This window comes from Myotis myotis, unplaced genomic scaffold (assembly GCF_014108235.1).
Source record: "Myotis myotis isolate mMyoMyo1 unplaced genomic scaffold, mMyoMyo1.p scaffold_m19_p_8, whole genome shotgun sequence".
NCBI lineage: Eukaryota > Metazoa > Chordata > Mammalia > Chiroptera > Vespertilionidae > Myotis > Myotis myotis.
Genome location: NW_023416390.1, coordinates 28,717,244 through 28,736,468, shown reverse-complemented (window position 1 = coordinate 28,736,468; position 19,225 = coordinate 28,717,244). Strand labels below are relative to the sequence as shown.

Sequence of the window (19,225 nt, the reverse complement as noted above, 5' to 3'; positions counted from 1 at the left end):
TACAGGCCATAATTGCAGGAGCAAGGTGAAGACCAGCTCACTGGTGCTTAATGTAATGGAATTCTGACTGAGAGCCAAAGAAGGTAGCTGCTTTCGGAAGTCTATGTTGAATGTTTCCAAAGAAGCAGGCTAACACAGTTTGCAACAGCCCCCATAGATTCCACCATATGATTTGGTAAACATTCTAATTTAGTAAATGCACCTGAGAATATAAAAACCGCCTGTCATGTGATACTTTTCTTCAAATGCGTCTACCAATGACATACCATCACAGGATGTAAATTCTTCTAGTTTCCTAAGACAACACATTTGCTCAAGAAATGCCAGCTATGACATAAATGAAGGGAATCTAATTATTAATGATTCTGAAATGGCAGGAAAAGAACAATTTTGACTTTTATTTTTTCAATTAATTAGAAAGAAAAGCCCAGATCCTTGACCTATGAAAACTGATTATGAAGTTACCAAGGCAATAACATTGACAGGCACAATAAAATATCCAGGACCAGCTGCTATTTTTAAAAAGCCTATGGTAATGAGCTGGAAATGTCCTTTTCTGGCTTCTTCACTGAAACAGTTTCATTTTTAGCTAGAAGCTTTGTAAGTGAAGGAAGAAAAGAAAGTGTAAGGCCTTCCTGCTCATCAGCCCTGCAGATGTTTCAAGGTCTTAATGTCTGGGATTAAGTCATCACTGCCTCCCAGCAGGATATATTTAGTGGGACCAGATCCTTTTTGAAAGCTGTATTATTGTGATATTGACCTAGATTTAGAAATCATGAGACAGATTCTAGCCTGTGACGATTGTACACATTACTGGCACAGTGGCCTTGCTAGTGGAGCATTTTGACAACTTTGGGTCAGTCAGCATCATCCTGTAGTCATCACCACACGGAGAAACCCTCCTTTAGCAGGTCCCAAATATATGGCAAGAAGCTGGCATTTGGCTTCTAGAAAGGTCTGTGGCAGAGAGCCTTCTGGGAAAGGTTTAACAGTCAAGAGAGGTCCTGGGTATCCACCCCCACAATGCTAGCTCTCTGTCGCTGGGCCATAGGAAGCATGCACCATGACCAGCTTTTATTTTGCTCCTTGCCCACTACTTTTGCCTCAATCAAGGCTCTGTTCAGTCTTTGCCTAGATCCATGGCCTCCAATCATTTTTTATGTGTTTCCTATCAATATAAAACGAGTAAGCAGCCCCGAGATATGCATGTTTATTTTTAATTATATCTGTGCAAATATATTACATAAAACTCAAGAATAAATACTTAGACAAGGTTCGCCTGTAATGATTCTGAATGTCACTCCATATTCCAAATAGTCTTCTTGATCATTTTGAAAGTGTTTGACTTCATTTGAACACTCATACCTCCTGTCAATCAGCAAATATTTACTGAATATCTATTAAGTACAGACACAAGATATTAAAAGATGGCTAAGATGCTATTCTTCCCTGAGGGATTTCTATCTATAACATAGTTGCCATTGGCCTCCCATCTGTCTCCCTTTTTATGTTATCCTGAAACTCTTTGAGATAATGTTTATGTTTCCATGCATTGAAAGTTAAGTATTTCATTTTCCAGCCTAGAAAATTGCTTTATTCTGATTAAGCCAACACAAGGCCAGTGAGCACAATAAAGCACTGATTTCTATAACTGTGCAAATAGTTGGTGCCATCGCAGCTGCAAGAAGAAACATAATTTAATAGGAACTCTTTAGAAGATGACTTCTCAGTAATTGAAATGAATCAACAAATTCAAGCTGGAGAGAAGGAAAAAGACAGATAGAAATTAGCATTTCAGTTTCTGGTTGGTGTTAAAAATCTGAGCAAACACAAAGAGAGCTGAGCAAAAAATCCTAGAAGGAAATGTTGAAGAAATAGTAACTAAACCACAATCCTCATCTTTTTATTTTTATTGAATTTATTAGGGTGACTGGTTAATAATATCATATAGGTTTCAGGTGTACAATTCTATTATTCATCATTTGTATATGGTATTGTGTGTTTGACACCCAAAGTCAAAAATATCTTTCATTCACAATTTATCCCCACCCCTCCTTACCCTCTTCTACATCCACCCCTTTCTCTCTGGTAATCACTATACTGTTGTCTGTGTCTATGAGTTTGGTTTTTGTTTTGCTTTTTGGTTTTTGCTTAATCCTTTCTCCTTTTCCCCCCAACTCCTCCACCCCTCCCTTCCGACAGCTGTCAATATGTTCTCTGTATCTGTAAGTCTGTTTCTATTTTGTTTGTTAGTAGATTACACATGTAAGTGAAATCACATGGCATTGTCTTTCTCTGACTGGCTCACTTCACCTAGCATAATGCTCTCCAGGTCTTTCCATGCTGTCGCAAAGGGTAAGATTTCCTTCTTTTCTTACGACCCAGTAGTATTCCATCGTGTAAATGCACCACAGCTTTTTTACCCACTCATCTACTGATGGGCTCTTGGGCTGTTTCCAGATCTTAGGCATTATAAATAAAGCTGCAATGAGCATAGGGGTGCATATATTCTTTCATCTTCTTAATAGGTCATTTTTCTTCATAAAACCCCAGCCAGTCCTTTCTCCAAGTACTCCAAATAAATATCAATGCCGTATTCTCCTGCCACCAAAACGTAGCCAGGGGCTGGAGTAGAAACTGCTCTGGGCTGGCGTGCTAGAAAACCATGCATTGTGCTACCAACTTTTCATCTCTCAGGCCCTCGATTTTTTTCATCTGTCAATGCCTACTTCATAGGGTTGTTGACAGAACTGAATGAGATTACTTACGTAAAAGTACTTGCTAGAGCAGTGATGGTGAACCTTTTGAGCTCGGCGTGTCAGCATTTTGAAAAACCCTAACTTAACTCTGGTGCCGTGTCACATATAGAAACTTTTTGATATTTGCAACCATAGTAAAACAAAGACTTATATTTTTGATATTTATTTTATATATTTAAATGCCATTTAACAAAGAAGAATCAACCAAAAAAAAAAAATGAGTTCACGTGTCACCTTTGACACGCGTGTCATAGGTTTGCCATCACTGTCCTAGAGGTTTGGGCTTTTAATAATTGTTACTTTTTTTTTTTACAAAAGTATCTTACTAAGGAGTTTGGAAAGTCTTCAGGTTGGGCTCCATCCCAAAGTATCATGAAGGCCATGATCTATAACCATTTCCCCATCTTCCAACACTTTAGCTCACAATTTATGTGCACTCGAAAGCTTTCTAAATTGTGGTTAATTGAAGCTAGTAGCAATAATCAGGTGATAAGTCTAGGATGTTTCCTCAAGCTTTCCTTTTCCTGCTTCAATGAAAAGCCAACCTCTCTTGCTTCGTGTTTGTTGATGGCAGATGGGAATTTCAAAGATGGAATGAAGAACCAGTAGAAGATCCAATGCAAAATTTAGCACTTGATTTACTGGGCCTAAATGTATACATCCAATGAGAGATTATTTGTGACTCAAATAGAAAGAATTGGGGAACTTACTATACAGTCCTGTCAGAGAAAGTCTATTCCAGAGAAAAGCAGACCAGAGGAAACCATTTAAAGGTTTAAAAGACAGACTCTTGAAAGATTTCCATCTAGTCTCTCTCCATCAATGAATGGCAACTGCTGCGAGGAAAATTTCATTTCAGTTGAAAGAACCCTCCAATGAACTGCACTGTCTAGAATGAAAATAGACTGTTCTGGAAAATAGAATCATGGCACCAGAGATATTCAAAACCCTCCTGGGGAACTGTTGGCTTTGGAGGAGTGGGTGAATGAGGTGGACTTTGAGGATCCGCTGTGCGTTGTGAGTTCTAATTCAATGCTTTACTCTAGTTTCTAGATGTCGTGCGGCTGGTTCACCAGAAGTCCTGGAAAGTGGGGGACATCTTCCACGCCGTGGTTCAGTACTGCAGAATGCGCGAGGAGCAGAAAGATGGGGCCCCGGGTCTCTTTGACTGGCTGTTGGGGCTGGGATAAGGCAGCTAGGCCCTGTACAGTACTCCTTTTCTTTATTCCACGTTAGAATATAGTGATTTGTTTTAAATGCTCTAAACTTTCTCAAACTTTGCATCCCATTAGCAGAGCTATAAAAAAAATCTGCTGTTCAAGGCTACTGCCCATGGAGTAAATCAGAGGAAAAGCAAAATATAGATCTGTACAAGTCAATACAACCTGTGGGTGAGTTCAAAAGAGTTTATATTAGAGTGGCTGGAAAACTGAAAGTTTACAAGGACTGAAATTAAAAGCTTATAGCCCTAGCCAGTTTGGCTCAGTGGATAGAGCATGGGCCCTCAGACGGAAGGGTCCCAGGTTCGATTCCGGTTGAGGGCACATACCTGGGTTGCAGGCTCGACCCCAGTTGGGGAGCATGCAGGAGGCAACCAATCAATGTTACTCTCTTTCTGTCTTTCCCCCTCCCTTCCACTCTCTCTAAGAATCAATAGAAAAATATTCTCGGGTGAGGATTAACAAAAAGAAAAAATTTAAAAAAAAAAAAGAAGCTTATAACTAGCCCCAATCTCTAAGAAAGCTGCTGTTGCATATTTTTATAATATAAGATAACATGTGTAATGCTACCCATTATGCAGATCAACTGGAAACAAAGTCACCTGTCAAAATAATTTTGTAAACTATGTTACTTTTCTGAGCAGATTACGGGGGTGTCAGCCCAGGTGAACACAAAATATGACTGGGAAATTTTCAGAACTTAAAAAAAAATTTTCATTTTCAGACTAATATCAGTGGGTGTTAACAGAAATATAAGAGTATCATCAATGTTTTCTACCGAGGTGATTTTATGTATTTACTGTAACCCACTGATAACTATTCCGCACTTCCTCAACAATACCTACCTGGATTCCTAACTAATCAGAAAACTCTTGGTGTTCAGCTGAGATCAAAGATTGTCTTGTTTCCATCTCTATATTAGGTGGTTAACATGGTTACGGAATTCTTACCCTAAGGGCAAGCTTTCCCCCCAAACAAAGGAAAGTCTTTTGAGATAAAATCTGCTTGTGTGTTAAATTATATGAAATATAAACTTTCATTTTATTATTACTTTAAATTGTGAAGAGATTATCTTAAATAATATATTGGATGATCTTAGCGAGCCATAAAATCTGAAGAGATTGTTGTCTTAAGTCACATCTATTGATACTTGAGCTCAGTGGTTTCATTATAAATGTGCTGGTCCCTCTATGGCCGACCTGCTACTCAGATGGCATTCATACTGACGGAGGCAGGATTTGACAAGACCAGTAAGGACCATACACTCTTCTGGATCCAAAGATATTATTGTTTAATTTGGGGAAAAGAAAACCTTATTACATTTAAGTATTTTAATAACAGAGATTTAGTCTTTTGGAAAATGAGAGCAGCTAACTTCTCCTTAATAAGTCTCCTTTCCTTTCAACTAAATGAGCTACACTGGTTTTTATTTTCTTGATCAAAGAAGGTGTTTATTAAAGATTTCCTGAAATACTATGCTTTTACACTATTTTTAGAGATGGTGAAGTAATTTTAAATGGGAACAAGGCCCCAGACCAGGAAAGGCCCCAGTAATACTGGCCTGATGTGTCATCCACGTCTTGAGATGTCAAGAAAGTTTCATTGTAAGCCACACTTCCCTTTCCACCCTCCACCCCACAAATCCATCCCACTACTCGTTAGGCATTTATTGTATAAGTAGTCCAAATCTAGGTTATTCATGGAATTTGACACATTAATCAAATGACAAATTTTAAAATTTATTCATCATCTCAAGCTGCAAATTCTCTGTGCTAGTAAATGAAAAAGGATCTATTTATTTTTAAAACAATCTCAGAATACTGTGTGTACTTTTGTTGTGCTCTAATGAATGTTTACGTATCCTACAAAGCACAAATATTGGATTGTAACCATGTGATGAAGTTATATGTGTTGTACTGAATGTTGCAAACAAATCAATAAATTTTTGTTGTCAAATCTTTCATCCTTTTTTCTCCAAGACCTCAAAGGAAAAATAGCCACAATGTAATTGGAGGAAGATAGATATATCCCTTAGGTAGGTTTTGCTGACTCACTGTCAGGTTTTGAATAATTAAATGGTCTTTGATTAAATTTGTTAGGAACAGTACTATTCATGTAAATCAGCATTTCTCAACCTTGACACTATTGACATTTGGGGCTGGATGATTCTTTGTTGCAGAACATTGTCCTGCACATTGTGGGATGTTTAGCAGCACTCCTGGTTCCTACCCACTAGATGCCAGTTACCACTCCCCCAGTTATGACAACCAAACATGTCTCCCAGCCTTGCCAAAGGTCCCCTGTGGAGCAAAATTGCCACTGGTTGAGGAACACTGGTGTAAGTGATGCATTGAAGGGGCAGAGCCTGAGACTCTAGGAGGCGTTAGGGTAGAGGAGGAAGAGCCTGTAGCCCCTCATCTGGGGAGTCCAAGCAAGAACCTGAAAACCAGACATTGTCTCCCCCAGCCTCCCAAGGCCCATGGACTGTGACTTTACAATACATCAGAGGGACAGAAGAAAAAGGCATAAGACAAACAAGGAATCTCCAGACCTGCTGATAAACCCACCTAGACTCAAAGTAAACAAGAGGTACTAGTAAACTCATCAGCCTTAGAGGTAAATGGATCAATGCTCTGAATTCAGGAAATAAATTATTAGAATTTATGCCATAAGTCATTGAGTATCCTGAGCACTTTATTCAATACTCAGAAGGTATGAATATGCTTACGTAAAGACAAATCTTTGTCAGTCAGAGAGTCATGTCATATAAAAGCAAACTCTGGCTCTGACTGGTTTGGCTCAGTGGATAGAGCATCAGCCTGCGGACTCAAGGGTCCCAGGTTCGATTCCAATCAAGGGCATATACCTTGGTTGCAGGCACATCCCCAGTAGGGGGTGTGCAGGAGGCAGCTGATCGATGTTTCTCTCTCATCGATGTTTCTAACTCTCTATCCCTCTCCCTTCCTCTCTGTAAAAAAATCAATAAAATATATTTTTTTAAAAAAGCAAACTCTGGACAGTGGCAAGGAGAGACTATTTTAAAGGATTATTACAAAAGGGGAAAAGGGACTGTTGCGATGGTGGTTGGAGCTTATTACAATGATGAGGATGCTCCACTGTGAGATATGCAGGTGTCTCAAAAGGGGTTATTTTATAGAGATGAGTAAAGACTAGGAAGAACCAGTGTGCAGAGTGGGATGGACAAGATGAGCCATGGGAGGTGGCACGATGGGACAGTGCAGGCTACTATCAGGAGGGGCTCCAGGAGAGGCCCTACGCTGCATCAAGCTGAGGATAGGTCACAGGTCAGGGGCTGGAGAATGAAGCTGTAAGTATTACACTACCTGAACTATGCTGCAAGGCTATCATAATCAAAACAGCACGGTACTGGCATAAAAATATACATAGATCAATGGAACAGAATAGAGAGCCCAGAGATAAACCCATGCCTACATACAGTCAATTAATCTATAGCAAAGGAGACAAAATATAGAATGGGGTAAAGACAGTATATTCAACAAATTGTGCTGGGGAAACTGGACAGATACATGCAAAAAAAGAAAAGAAACTAGGCCACCTTCTTACATTATATACAAGAATAAATTCAAAATAGATTAAAAACAAAAAATGTATGGCCCCAAACCATAAAACTTCTAGAAGAAAACAGTGGCAGTAACTCTGAAATTGCTCTTAGTAATATTTTTTCTGATATATCTTAAGCAAGGAAAACAAAAGAAAAAATAAACAGATGGTACTACATCAAACTAAAAAGTTTTTGCACAGCAAAGGAAACCACAGACAAAATGAAAAAACAGACTGTTAAATGGAAGAAGATATTCACCAATGATACACCTGATAAGGGGTAAATAACCAAAATTTATTAATAACTCAAACATTTTAACACCAAAAAACAAACATTCCCATTAAAAAATGGACAGAGGATCTGAAAAAGCATCTCTCCAAAGAGGGCATAGAGATGGCTAATACATAGATGAAAAGATGTTCAACGTCACTAATCGTCAGTAAATTGGAAATTAAAACCACAATGGCAACATTGGCAAGCACATAGTAGGCAATGGTGAGAACAGGGGTTGAAGAGTTAACTCTACTCCAAAGAACAGAGTGACAAGAAGCCAATACATCTTTAATATCTGAGTGTTTCCTCTCACTCCCGCCCCCTGTCTCTCGGGCTATTTTCCCATCCTTGGCTAAGATTCCAGTACATTCCCTCATAAGCTTTCCTGAACTTTCTCCAGCCCTTGCTGTCGCTGCAGGTTCATTTACTTGCCCTGCATGAGCACATGGTTTGGTAACACCAGACTCACTGTTGCCTGAGGCATGGAGTCTTGTCTTTTAGAATGACAATGTCAAAGCTGCCATCATCACAACTCTGACTAATGAATAAATAACATTTAACAATAAATAAACGTATTCCAGGATGAAAATGAATTTTTCTGACTAAGCAAGGAGGCTTTGGCAAGCCCTTAATTTGGAAGTTATGACACCAGCTAATGAGCATCAGAAGTCCAAGCATGTCAGACTGAAGATTCTGGAAACAGAGGACAGCCTTGGCACGCTGCTGCCCAATGTTCGTTAGCCAACATTTTCCTAATGGTTCTCCCTCTGTGCTCCCTGTTCAGACCCATGGAGTTCATTTGAGTATGGGAAAAACTTACGGTCCAGCATTTTTAGGAAATTGAAATTCAGAAGTGTGAGAGGACCTAATCAAGGTATCAGAGTGTAATAATAATAACCACACACATATATAGTGCGCTATATATGTGCACAGACACTATTTTAAGGGCTTTATGTATATTAACGTATTTAATCTCCACAACAGCCCTGTGAAGGAGGCATTATCATTACCAGTTTGTTATTGAAGAACCTGGAGCTTGATGAAAATAAGTAACTTGCTTAAGGTCACAGAACTAGAAACAGGCAGAGCAGGATTCATCCCAGTCATATTAACTCCGGAGTCCGCACTCTAAATGTCTGCTGCAAGGTTTTAAATCGGCATAAATTGGAGGCATGAGAGGTGAGGGTTGTCAAAGGATAGACAATGCAGAGGGCGAAAGAAGCAGAGTCACAAACCACAAATCACCCCTTGTCACCTCAATCACATATTTTTTCAGCTACCATTCCTGTGCCCAAATAAGGAGAGAGAACAATGAACAAAACTCTGTGTTACTTACGTGACATTGACAGTGGAGTTGATGACTATTTAGAAGGTTGGCTTAACTGTTTGAGAGTACCTCCATGCAAGGAGATTATACTCCTAGGTCAAGCCCCTAAACTGCCTTCAGGTAAATACTTACTTTTAAGGCAAAGTGTACAGATGCCCTCAATCAGATGACCTGAATGAACGCAGGTTACTTTCACTTAAACTTTAAAATTTCAATAAAACTTTCTTCTTAAATTACAAATAAAAACTTGTTTGGCTTTTAAAATCACTTTTAAGATATTATATTAACTTTTTAAAGTCATATTATGTTAAACATTCTCAGCAACAAAGCTGTGCCATTTATGTGTTCAAAATAAAAGCTAAACAGCGAACTACAGAGCAAGATGGTTCAATGGATCACAGAGGGAGTGTGTGCCAGACACATCTCCAGCATAGAAAGAATGAACATCACAGACACGCTGGGAGATGAATTTTAAATTCTGTTTTTTACAGCTTGATTCCAGAAGTCAGTAAGAGGAAAATAAAAAAGATAAACAAGAGGGTGTTTTCAAAGTAACAAAGGCCAAGGTTGGCTCATGGTAGGAGTTAGAGGTATGCTCCCCTAAGGTAGTGGTTCTCAACCTTCCTAATGCCTTGACCCTTTAATACAGTTCCTCGTGTTGTGGTGACCCCCAATTTCATTGTTACAAATTGAACATAAGTAAAGCATAGTGATTAATCACAAAAACAATATGTAATCATATGTGTTTTCGGATGGTCTTAGGCGACCCCTGTGAAAGGGTCGTTCCACCCCCAAAGGGTCGCAACCCACAGGTTGAGAACCACTGCCCTAAGGCAACCAATGAGGGGAAGGGTAGGGAGGATGAAGTGACATAGCACACGGGCCTGTTGGTCAACAATTACATGCTGGAAGTGATACCCGTCCTTTCCCAAGTCTGGGCCTGGGGGACTTCCCCTGACTGTAGGTAGTGGGGAAGATCCTTGGCATAGAGCAGCCCAAAGGAAATTGGCCAGCTACATGGGTCACTGCTAAGATGCAAATAGATGATTATCACATATGGTGTCCCCCGCCCCATGTAGTGGAGAGTTTTGGTGGTCTACTCAGCAGCATCCCTTCTCCCTCTCCTCCTTACCTGATTTTATGTGGGAATCACCCTCCTCCACATAACCTATGTGATGCAGGAGAAGCTGAATCCATCCCAGGGCCCAGGATGGATGCAAGCTGGACTAAGTTCATCAGAGCCCAGCCTTCCCTTATTGGAACACTTATTGGTTCAGGGATGGACATGGAACTTAAATGGCCCAAACTGAAGGGAAAGGATTACATAGAGGTCTGGAGAACTAACTCTCTCTCCCCCTCCCACCTCCCTTTGCATTTGGCAGCCAATGTGCAAGTGTAAATGGTTTATTAAACAATCTGAATTACATGAGGCAAACAAAAACACAATGCACTTTTAACTTTCTTTAACTACTTGGCCAACCGTGTTTTGTCAAATTTCTTTTTGTGACTCTATTGTGAATCTAGGACAGATCTCACAGTTTCTGATTACTTTTATTACTAAGTCTTAGGTCTCTAGGCAATCTAATCCAATTTATAGCCTGGCTTTTATGTACAATATAAAGATCTGTTTCCTTCCCCCAATCTCCAGCCAGACTTTGGTCTGAGAGCTCAAACTGGGAAGAGGCACCGTGTCTGCTCTTTTTCTTCCTCCTCTTCTAGCTTCTCTGCTTCTATCTCCATGAGTGTTAGGCTCTGGGGGAGGGAAAGGAAAAGGCAAATGTTTCTGTCTTTCTCTTTAAGTGCAGTAGCAATTCTTTGCACCAAACATCTGCTCTCCCGTGGTATACATGCATGAGTGTTCTGGAGAGCCTAAAGGGTCACTCTCAACATTCCCCTGAGGTAGGAGATGCAACTCCAACTTTACCTTTACTTCTTCTTGCAGCCAATGAGCCCCTCCCCCATTTTCTACCCAATCTCTTCCTCTCTTCCCCTCACCCCATCTAAGTCTCTTGCTCTTGGTTCAAAATATGTAATAGGCAACCCACTTAGGTCGATACCAACAATAGCTCAAACACAGTCACCTATCACAGTGTCTGCAGTAAACTTGGACACTCTCATGCTGAACAGTGATAATCTTATTTGCACTGAAGCTGTCCTCTTTCCCCATCATCTCAGCTGGGTCTTCTCTCTGGAATTTTCCTCTCTGCTCAGATATGCTTAAGTGGCTAGTGGGAAAATAATGACTTTAAGGTTCCGTGTAGTGGACAGCACCTTAAAGTGGACATATAAAGCCTAGGTCATATTTGGAAAAGCAGAAATGGAAGAACTATAAGGAAGATAATTCTAAGCAAAAGGAAGAGTGTAGGTGAAGGGATGGGGTCTCATAGCCAAGATAATATAGGACACAAATGGGAGAAATTATTTTACAAAATGTGAAATACCTTGAATGTATAACTAAGATGTGGGGTCCATCCAAGCAATGCAGTGCTTTACACACATTTTTTTTGAAAGTAGGTTACTTATACTTTCTATTATTCTAGCATTCTGCATATAGGCAAACTATTGCTATATTTCCAGTTGCACACAGTAGCTCAAAATATAATGTAGATTCTGTGATTCAAACCATACTTTAACAAGTGAGAGCTTCTAATTATGTCTATTCATGACAGGAAAAGACAACAGCCAAAGTGATGCTGGATTTGGGATAAGGGAATCTGGTCTTGAGTCTCCTTTGACACTGACTATCTGTGTATTTTTAGAAAAATCATTAACTTTTCTGACCCTCAGTTTATTGTCTATAAAATGAGCATCAATACACCTTCATTACAGGGTTGACAGTATTAATTTTGACAACAGTCATAAACATGCTTTGTAAGCAGCAAGGTAGTAGCCAAGGTACAGTGTCAATGTGATTCCAGAATCCTTGACTCTGTTTTGGAAAGGTCATCCTAATTGATGCCAGCTTGATAAATGAGGTATGAGTCTACCGAGGCAGGGTTAAAACAGGCTGAAGTATTTATAAATCTAGTTTTCAGTTGGGCAAAGCATACTTTTGGCAGGTGATTCTCAGGGGAAGCTTTCAAGTGTCAAGTTCATGAACCCATGAACAGAATCGATAATTGAGGATAGTCAACTTTAGCTTAAAGTAGAATTGCTAAAATCCAGGAGAACATAAAAAAAGATTTTCATAAAACTTTTATGTAATACCTCTGTATTCTCTATATTTTCCCAGTCTCATAGTTCCATTAGAATACAGGTTTCTGCTTTATTTTGAAAGAGCATCAATAGTAAAACAATTATGTAGTCACCTTTCAGTGCAACATAATTATAGTCTGCTTCCTGTGGTTCTGGTGGTCACAGGTTATAGATATTATTTACTCCAGCCATAACAGTTCCTGCCATTTCCCCACAAATGATCTTGAAGAACCTTACACAATCTGTTTTCTCTGCCCCAAATATATATTTCTTATCATGGGCACTTGATAAAGCCTCTTCTAGTATCTACTTGTCCCATCCCAATGACTCCCAATGTCCATCCTTGTATCTACTTATTTACAGGAAAACTTATACCTTTCCAGCCTCCAAGGATCAGCACACATCCTAGGTTCAACCAATCACCAGTTTCTATGTCATTGGCAACAGTGGTGATTTGGGGGTGGGGGGAGGGTGGCATATGGCTGAGCCTAGAGAATTAAGAAAGGATTGATTGACTATTGTATTCTCATTAAGGATGAAAGGGCTTATTTGTTTATTTTTATTTTCCATTCTCTATCTTGTTCACTAAGTATTTGTGGTTTCACACATAGTTCTATTGAATTGAGGTTTCCTGAATGTATTTCTTCCTAAATATTGGAAAAATCATTCTGACAATCTTTTTGAACATTTTAATTCATTTTGGAGCTAAGTAGTTGAGAAATTGATTAAACATCTCTCCAAAAATTATCTAGCTATCTTTCTGTAGAATAAAATGCACTTAAGCCTGGCATCTCTCCTCTAAAACCTGATAGCCCTATAAAGCACCATGAAAATACCAAACCAACTTAAGTCATCACAATAATTCATGCCTTTAAGAGCTGCCCTTAGCTTATAGACAGCTTTATGGTTTTGATAAGGTAGATTTTTAAAGAATGGCCATAGGTTGTTTAACACTAATTCAACTGAGCAGTGTCTATGTCCCCTGCACTTGAATCTGAGTGGGCCTCGGACATTTTCACACAAAAGTATTTGGTGGAAGTGATGCTAAATGACTTCTGAAGCTAATTAAATTCCATGCATCTTCATGGTGCTCTTGGGTACTCATTGTGAGGGAATCCAGCTGCTTTATAAAAACTCAGATGAGACTGAAATCATCATGCTGGAGAGACCAAGCATAAGCATTCCTGTTGACAATCACAGTGAACCTGGCCTTCAAGTTATCCAGCCCAAGCACCACATATCATGGAGCAAAGATAAACCATCCAGCTGTGTCTTATCTAAATTCCTACCCTACAGAATTTTTTTATCATAATAAAATTGCTTTGTACCTCTAAGTTGTTTGTTATATAGCCTAGTAATAGAAAATTTTGCCTTTTTTCTTTAAAAATAAAATTTATGGCCCAGCCCATGTGGCTCAGTGATTGAGCATCAGTCCATGAACCAGGAGGTCATAATATGATTCCCCATCAGGACACATGCCCAGATTGTAGGCTCCATCCTCAGTAGGGGCCATGCAAGAGGCTGCCAATCAGTGATTATTTCTCATCATTGATGTTTCTATCACTCTCTTCCTCTTCCTTCCTCTGTGAAATCAATAAAAATATTTTTTAAAAAAATAGATTTTAAGATTTTTCTTAAATATGTGTCAGCTACTGTGTGTGTAAGTAGCCCAATTAAATAGGTTAGACCTTTACACTGCATCTCCTGTTTCTTACCCACTCTTTGGGTATCTCTCTATGCTGGGTAATTTCTTCTGCCCTATCTTCAAGTTTATAAATTCTCTCTTTAGCTAAGTTATGAAATCCATCCATTGTGCTTAAATTTCTATTTGGGTTTTATTTTGTAATCTGTATATCACTTTTTATAGTTTCCTATTCCCTACAGATATTTTCAAGTTTTCTTTTTTTAATATTTATTTACACATAACAATCACAGTTGTTTTATAGTCTCTGATAATTCCTAAGTCTGAAGTCACAGTAGGGCTCTTCCTATTGTCTATTGTTTTGCTGCCTCTCACTCATGTCTGAGTGCACACTTGTGCGTTTGGTGTCTTTGAAAACCTGCTAGACATTCTATTTTAAAACTATGACAAGTACTTCTTTTAAGGAGGAGTTTTGCTTGCTTCTGACACACCAACATCTGAGATCTGAGAAGTTTTTCAGTCTAGACTGCCTCATTCTGTGTTTTATCCAGTTCTTTTTATTTGTATCATTGGAGGTTTGGTTCAAGTGGCTTAGCTCACCATTACCTAAAGCATAAATTCAGGAGATGGTAGACTAATAAAGACCAAAGCTTCTCAAACTTCAAGATGCATACAAATCATGGACATCTTGTTAAGTGGTGGAATTGTCAACAGGAATGCAGATTCTGATTCAGCCGGTCTAGGGTGGGAGCAAAAATTCCGCACTTTTACCAAGCTGCAAGATGATGGCAATGCTAACTTTAAATATCATGTGTAAAGCTGAATAGGAATATTGAGTGGAAGTTAGGAAAATTAAAACTCATGATAGAACACATTCTAAATGTATTTTTAAAACAATATACTACCCCAAATCAAACATATTTGAACTTTTTCTTTATAATATATTAGATATACAGGCATGTCTGAGAGTACCTGATGCAGTGGTGAGGTCTCAGTAGAGATGATTTACAAAGAGAGGTTTATAAGTTAAACAGAGAAAGACAACAGAGAATAGTATGATACCTGCCCCCTATATTACCCCCACAAATGGGTATCTAAGCCCTGTGGAGGGTGGGTGTGCAAATAAAAACTGTTTTCATAGGAAGCAAAGTGAAACATAAGGATGTAGGTAGAAGGTCACTCAGTATCATCAGGCCTTGCAGCTCTGGAAGTTCTGGAAAACCAGCCTTTAACTCATCCCCAGTAACTGGTACCAAGTAGGCATTCAAAAATACTTACTAAATGAATGATTTGCACAGTGAGTGGTCCTGACACAGAATAACATGAGTAAATTTTGAGCTGACAAGAAATACTTCCCAAAAATAATTAAAATAAATAAAGGTGCTTCGGGACACAAATGAAGATAAAAATGTAGTGAAATTTGAGCAATTATTAATACATATAAATATAAATATACACGTCTCAAGAAAGTATATCATATATATTCTTTTGATATATATGCATATATGTATATGTGTATATGTACATATATGTATATATACCACACTTTTTACCATCTAGAGGCCATAATTTGCAAAATGAAGAGGAATTCATAACTAATAGAAATAGTAAAGTATATTGGAAAGTGTACAAGATTTTAAAGCAGATCTTTAAGGTTCAAATCCCTGCTCTGTCATCACTAACTGGTTTACTTAACTTCTTAAATTCCAGGGATTTTGTGAAGTTTAAGTATGACAAACTTTACAAATCATTTGCCATGTCTAGATATCTCATGATAAATGTAAATGTATTTACTTTTCCCTTTCATCAGTATCAACAACTTTAAAAATGCATCTAAATCCCAAGTGACTGTTTTATCCAATTAAGGTGGTTATGACAGAAGATCCAGAATATTTGGACAAGAGATGCTTTCAAAACCACTATCCCATAAAAACTCAAAGCAATAGAAATGTGAATCCTCTTTTCTTTGCTCCATTTTAAGAAAACAGGTGCACCAGGCAGTGAACAGTGATTTATCTGGTCACACTGTTTCACAGTTGAGGCAAACAGACTTGGGATAATTGACTAATAAATTTTGTTTTTATTTAATAACTGAGAGAAAAGATAATCCTTTCACATCCTCAAAGTAGGTCATTCTCAGATTCTTTTTAATATCAATGTGGCAAGCATAATTGATGAAAAATTTTATTATATAGAGAAGACATAAATTCCAGAATATGAATATAATTTTCCCCTATAGTCTCTTTCTGACCAGTTCAGGCATATTTATTAATAATCACTTGTGAAAACATAATTCACAGAGCAGATCTCCCTAGAACAATTGTGCATTAATTTATCTCAGTTGTACCACATGCTGGTGCTCATCCAGCATACCCGGAAATAATTATTTAGCATCAACATGGTAACTTTAAAATCAGAATCCACTTTAAATACTAAAAAATACACTTTCAAATTAGCCTCTCAAAATGCCCTCAATTGACGAAACTCTGCACTGAAAGAATATATATATGAAATTGTTAATGTGAGCTTGAGAAAAATATATTTTATAGCACATACTCAGTTGAGTATGCAAATATTTGATAGGGGCAGAAACAGAAAGTTGTGAATCAGCTGTAATTATAAGAAATATTAATCATGCTCTGTTAACCCTGATTGTTTTATTCTGATTAAAGAAGGCACATTCTAACCTGGCTGGCAGTTACACACAGGACCTGGGAGCTCACCTGGAAGTGCAGCCCATCCTCCCCATCAGGGAGCTGCCCATTATCATGGGAAGATTAACAACCTTGTTGCAGAAACCAGACTCGCCAGCCCTTTGAAGACCCCAGCCCTTTTGCATATCACTAACCCTTTGAAGATCCCTAGCGCTTGTATCCCAGCAGGCATTGCAAAACTCCAACCCCCATTTCCTGTAAACTGCCCATTTGGCATAGTCTTTTGCCTACTTTCCCGTGTAATCTTTGTTCCTCTACCCAATATAAGCAGCTGGCTCATGGTGGGGTGCAGAGCAGATTTTTGTGGATGACCTGCTGCTCTCCAGTACTGCAGGCAGTATTGGAATAAACTCTATGATTCAACCCTGTCTCTGCTTAATTGGCTCAAGTAGTGACAGGCAGCATGGAGCCATTGATTGGCCAGTTACATATGGACAGGTCCAGGATGTCCATAAGGGAGGGACAGTTTAGTAGAAAAAGGTGCTTATCTTGAAGTGCAAACACTGTATAGATCTCTTAGGCTGATGTGAAGGGGCTTTTGGCAGGGATGGGGGCACTTTAGTCCTCTAAGCCCCTTAGCATTCTGGTCTGCAAGTATATTTTCTTTCTATTTATCTTCTTTTTTTCTCATTTATCATGGTCAATGATATCTTTACTTCCCTTTTACCCTGTTCAATTTTATAATTACACTAGAGGCCTGATGCACGAAATTTGTACAAGAGTAGGCCTTCCTTCCCCCAGCTGCTGGCACCGGCTTCCTTCCCCCTGGCACCCGGGATCAGGGCTTCCCTCACAGCCTGGCATCGTCTAAAAGGTCGTCTGGAAGGACGTCTGGTTTAATTAGCATATTATGCTTTTATTATTATAGATAAAGTATTTGTCTGCATGTGTGTGTGTTACTGTGTGCATATAAGTTTGACATTTCCTATGAAGAAATGCTAACTTTTGGTGCAAAATGGTCCATGCAGAATTATGGCAGAAATATAAACAAGGGTGAATCCGTTGCTCAAACTGGAGACTTTCATCAGAAACTCCAAGCACAGGAGAACAATTTTCCACCAGGGCTCTGTCACGGTCCATTGGTCACACCAGGCTGTATCTAAAAATCGTACTATTTTTCATCTTCCTTATTTTAAAACTAAAGACATCAACCCAGATAAAATTATCTTTCCTGCTGGTTGATTTCTCAATAATATACACAAGTGGCTAAAGGTTTATCAAAAGAGATTGCTAAGGTAATTTAGGGCAGCTTCCTTCAAGAAATACATTTCCACATGGTAACACATTTGTCATTGTGTTTTCAATAGAGTTAATATCAAAATTGTATTTAAAATTAAAGCTTTACACTTGTCAAGCTAATTTTGAAAAGAAAACAAGACACCTCAAACTGGAAATCCCTTTGAGTTTACCAAGCCCTCCTTTAGCCTATTTCCAAAGCAATTCAGTCACCAATGGATTTCATGTAACCCACTTACATCTTCTCCTTTGACTGTAATGTATAAAACAGGGTAAAAAACTGCCATTCTCTGGAGCACTATCTCCATATGTTGAGATTCTGCTTCCTGGCAATTGTCGACAGTTTGGCTCAAATAAACTCACAAAAATTCTTTACAGGTTGTAATGCTTTTTTTTTTTTACATTAACATTACAGATGCAGCTATAGATGGAGATAGACATAGACATAGACATGGATATATAGATATATTCATATTCTTCTATTTCTATTTTCCTCCTTCAAACTAAATCTAAAAATACCTTATACATATTTAAAACATAGCCTGAAACAAGGTGTGTACATATAGCCAATGCATAAAAAAAATTATTAATACTAAATTAGAATTGAGCATTAGCCCAAATACTTAAAAAACAAACAAACAAAAAACAGCTGATGCTATTTTAAACACGGGCCACCTGCTTTTCCCAAGGGAGTCAGTAAAACCTGAGCTTGTGGCTGAAAAGCACATCTGAGAAGGGAAGGCTCAGGGCTGCAGTGCGGGCACATGGCAGCCAGAAAGACGGAGGAGCTGCCCTTGCCCACGTCAAGAAGGGCAGTTCATGCAAGATCATCTCTTCCATCACACAAGACAGCCCTGATTCCAACCTTGAAATGGCACATTCTCAATGGAGAAAGAGAAGGTCAAGAACACTTATTAGCTGCCAACTATACCACAGGCCTTGTGAGCTGGTTTTTCTTCTCGTGTATAACCGATTTCATTGTTATTGCATTTCCATTTTATAGGTATAGGAATTGTATTCCCATTTTATAGGACTACAAGTTAAGCACTGTCTTAATCCAAAGTCCGAGCTCTTTATCACATACCATGTGAAGTGGGTTTTCTCTCCCAGGATCATATACTGACTCCAAGCTCATCAGCCTTTGTGTGGATCTTGCCATCTGCCCTCAGCAGAAGGAAGACACCAGTCTGTAGTGGAGGGAATGGGCCACCATCAGGGATTTGTTTGAAGACAAGCCCAGACAAAAAATGTCTCACCTTGCACAGTTACAGCAATA

General features: G+C 38.7%; 1 protein-coding gene across 3 annotated transcripts in view; it reads left to right on the top strand.

Moving 5' to 3' along the window:
• Nucleotides 1-4,327, top strand: part of LOC118661996 (SPHK1 interactor, AKAP domain containing) — a 99,751-nt gene extending 95,424 nt beyond the window's left edge. For all 3 annotated transcript variants that reach the window (XM_036320585.1, XM_036320586.1, XM_036320584.1), the window contains one exon: nucleotides 3,806-4,327. In XM_036320585.1, the coding sequence (XP_036176478.1) occupies nucleotides 3,806-3,949 (144 nt within the window). In that variant the 3' untranslated portion in view covers nucleotides 3,950-4,327. The remainder of the gene's footprint in view (nucleotides 1-3,805) is intronic.
• The last annotated feature ends 14,898 nt before the right edge of the window (nucleotides 4,328-19,225 follow it).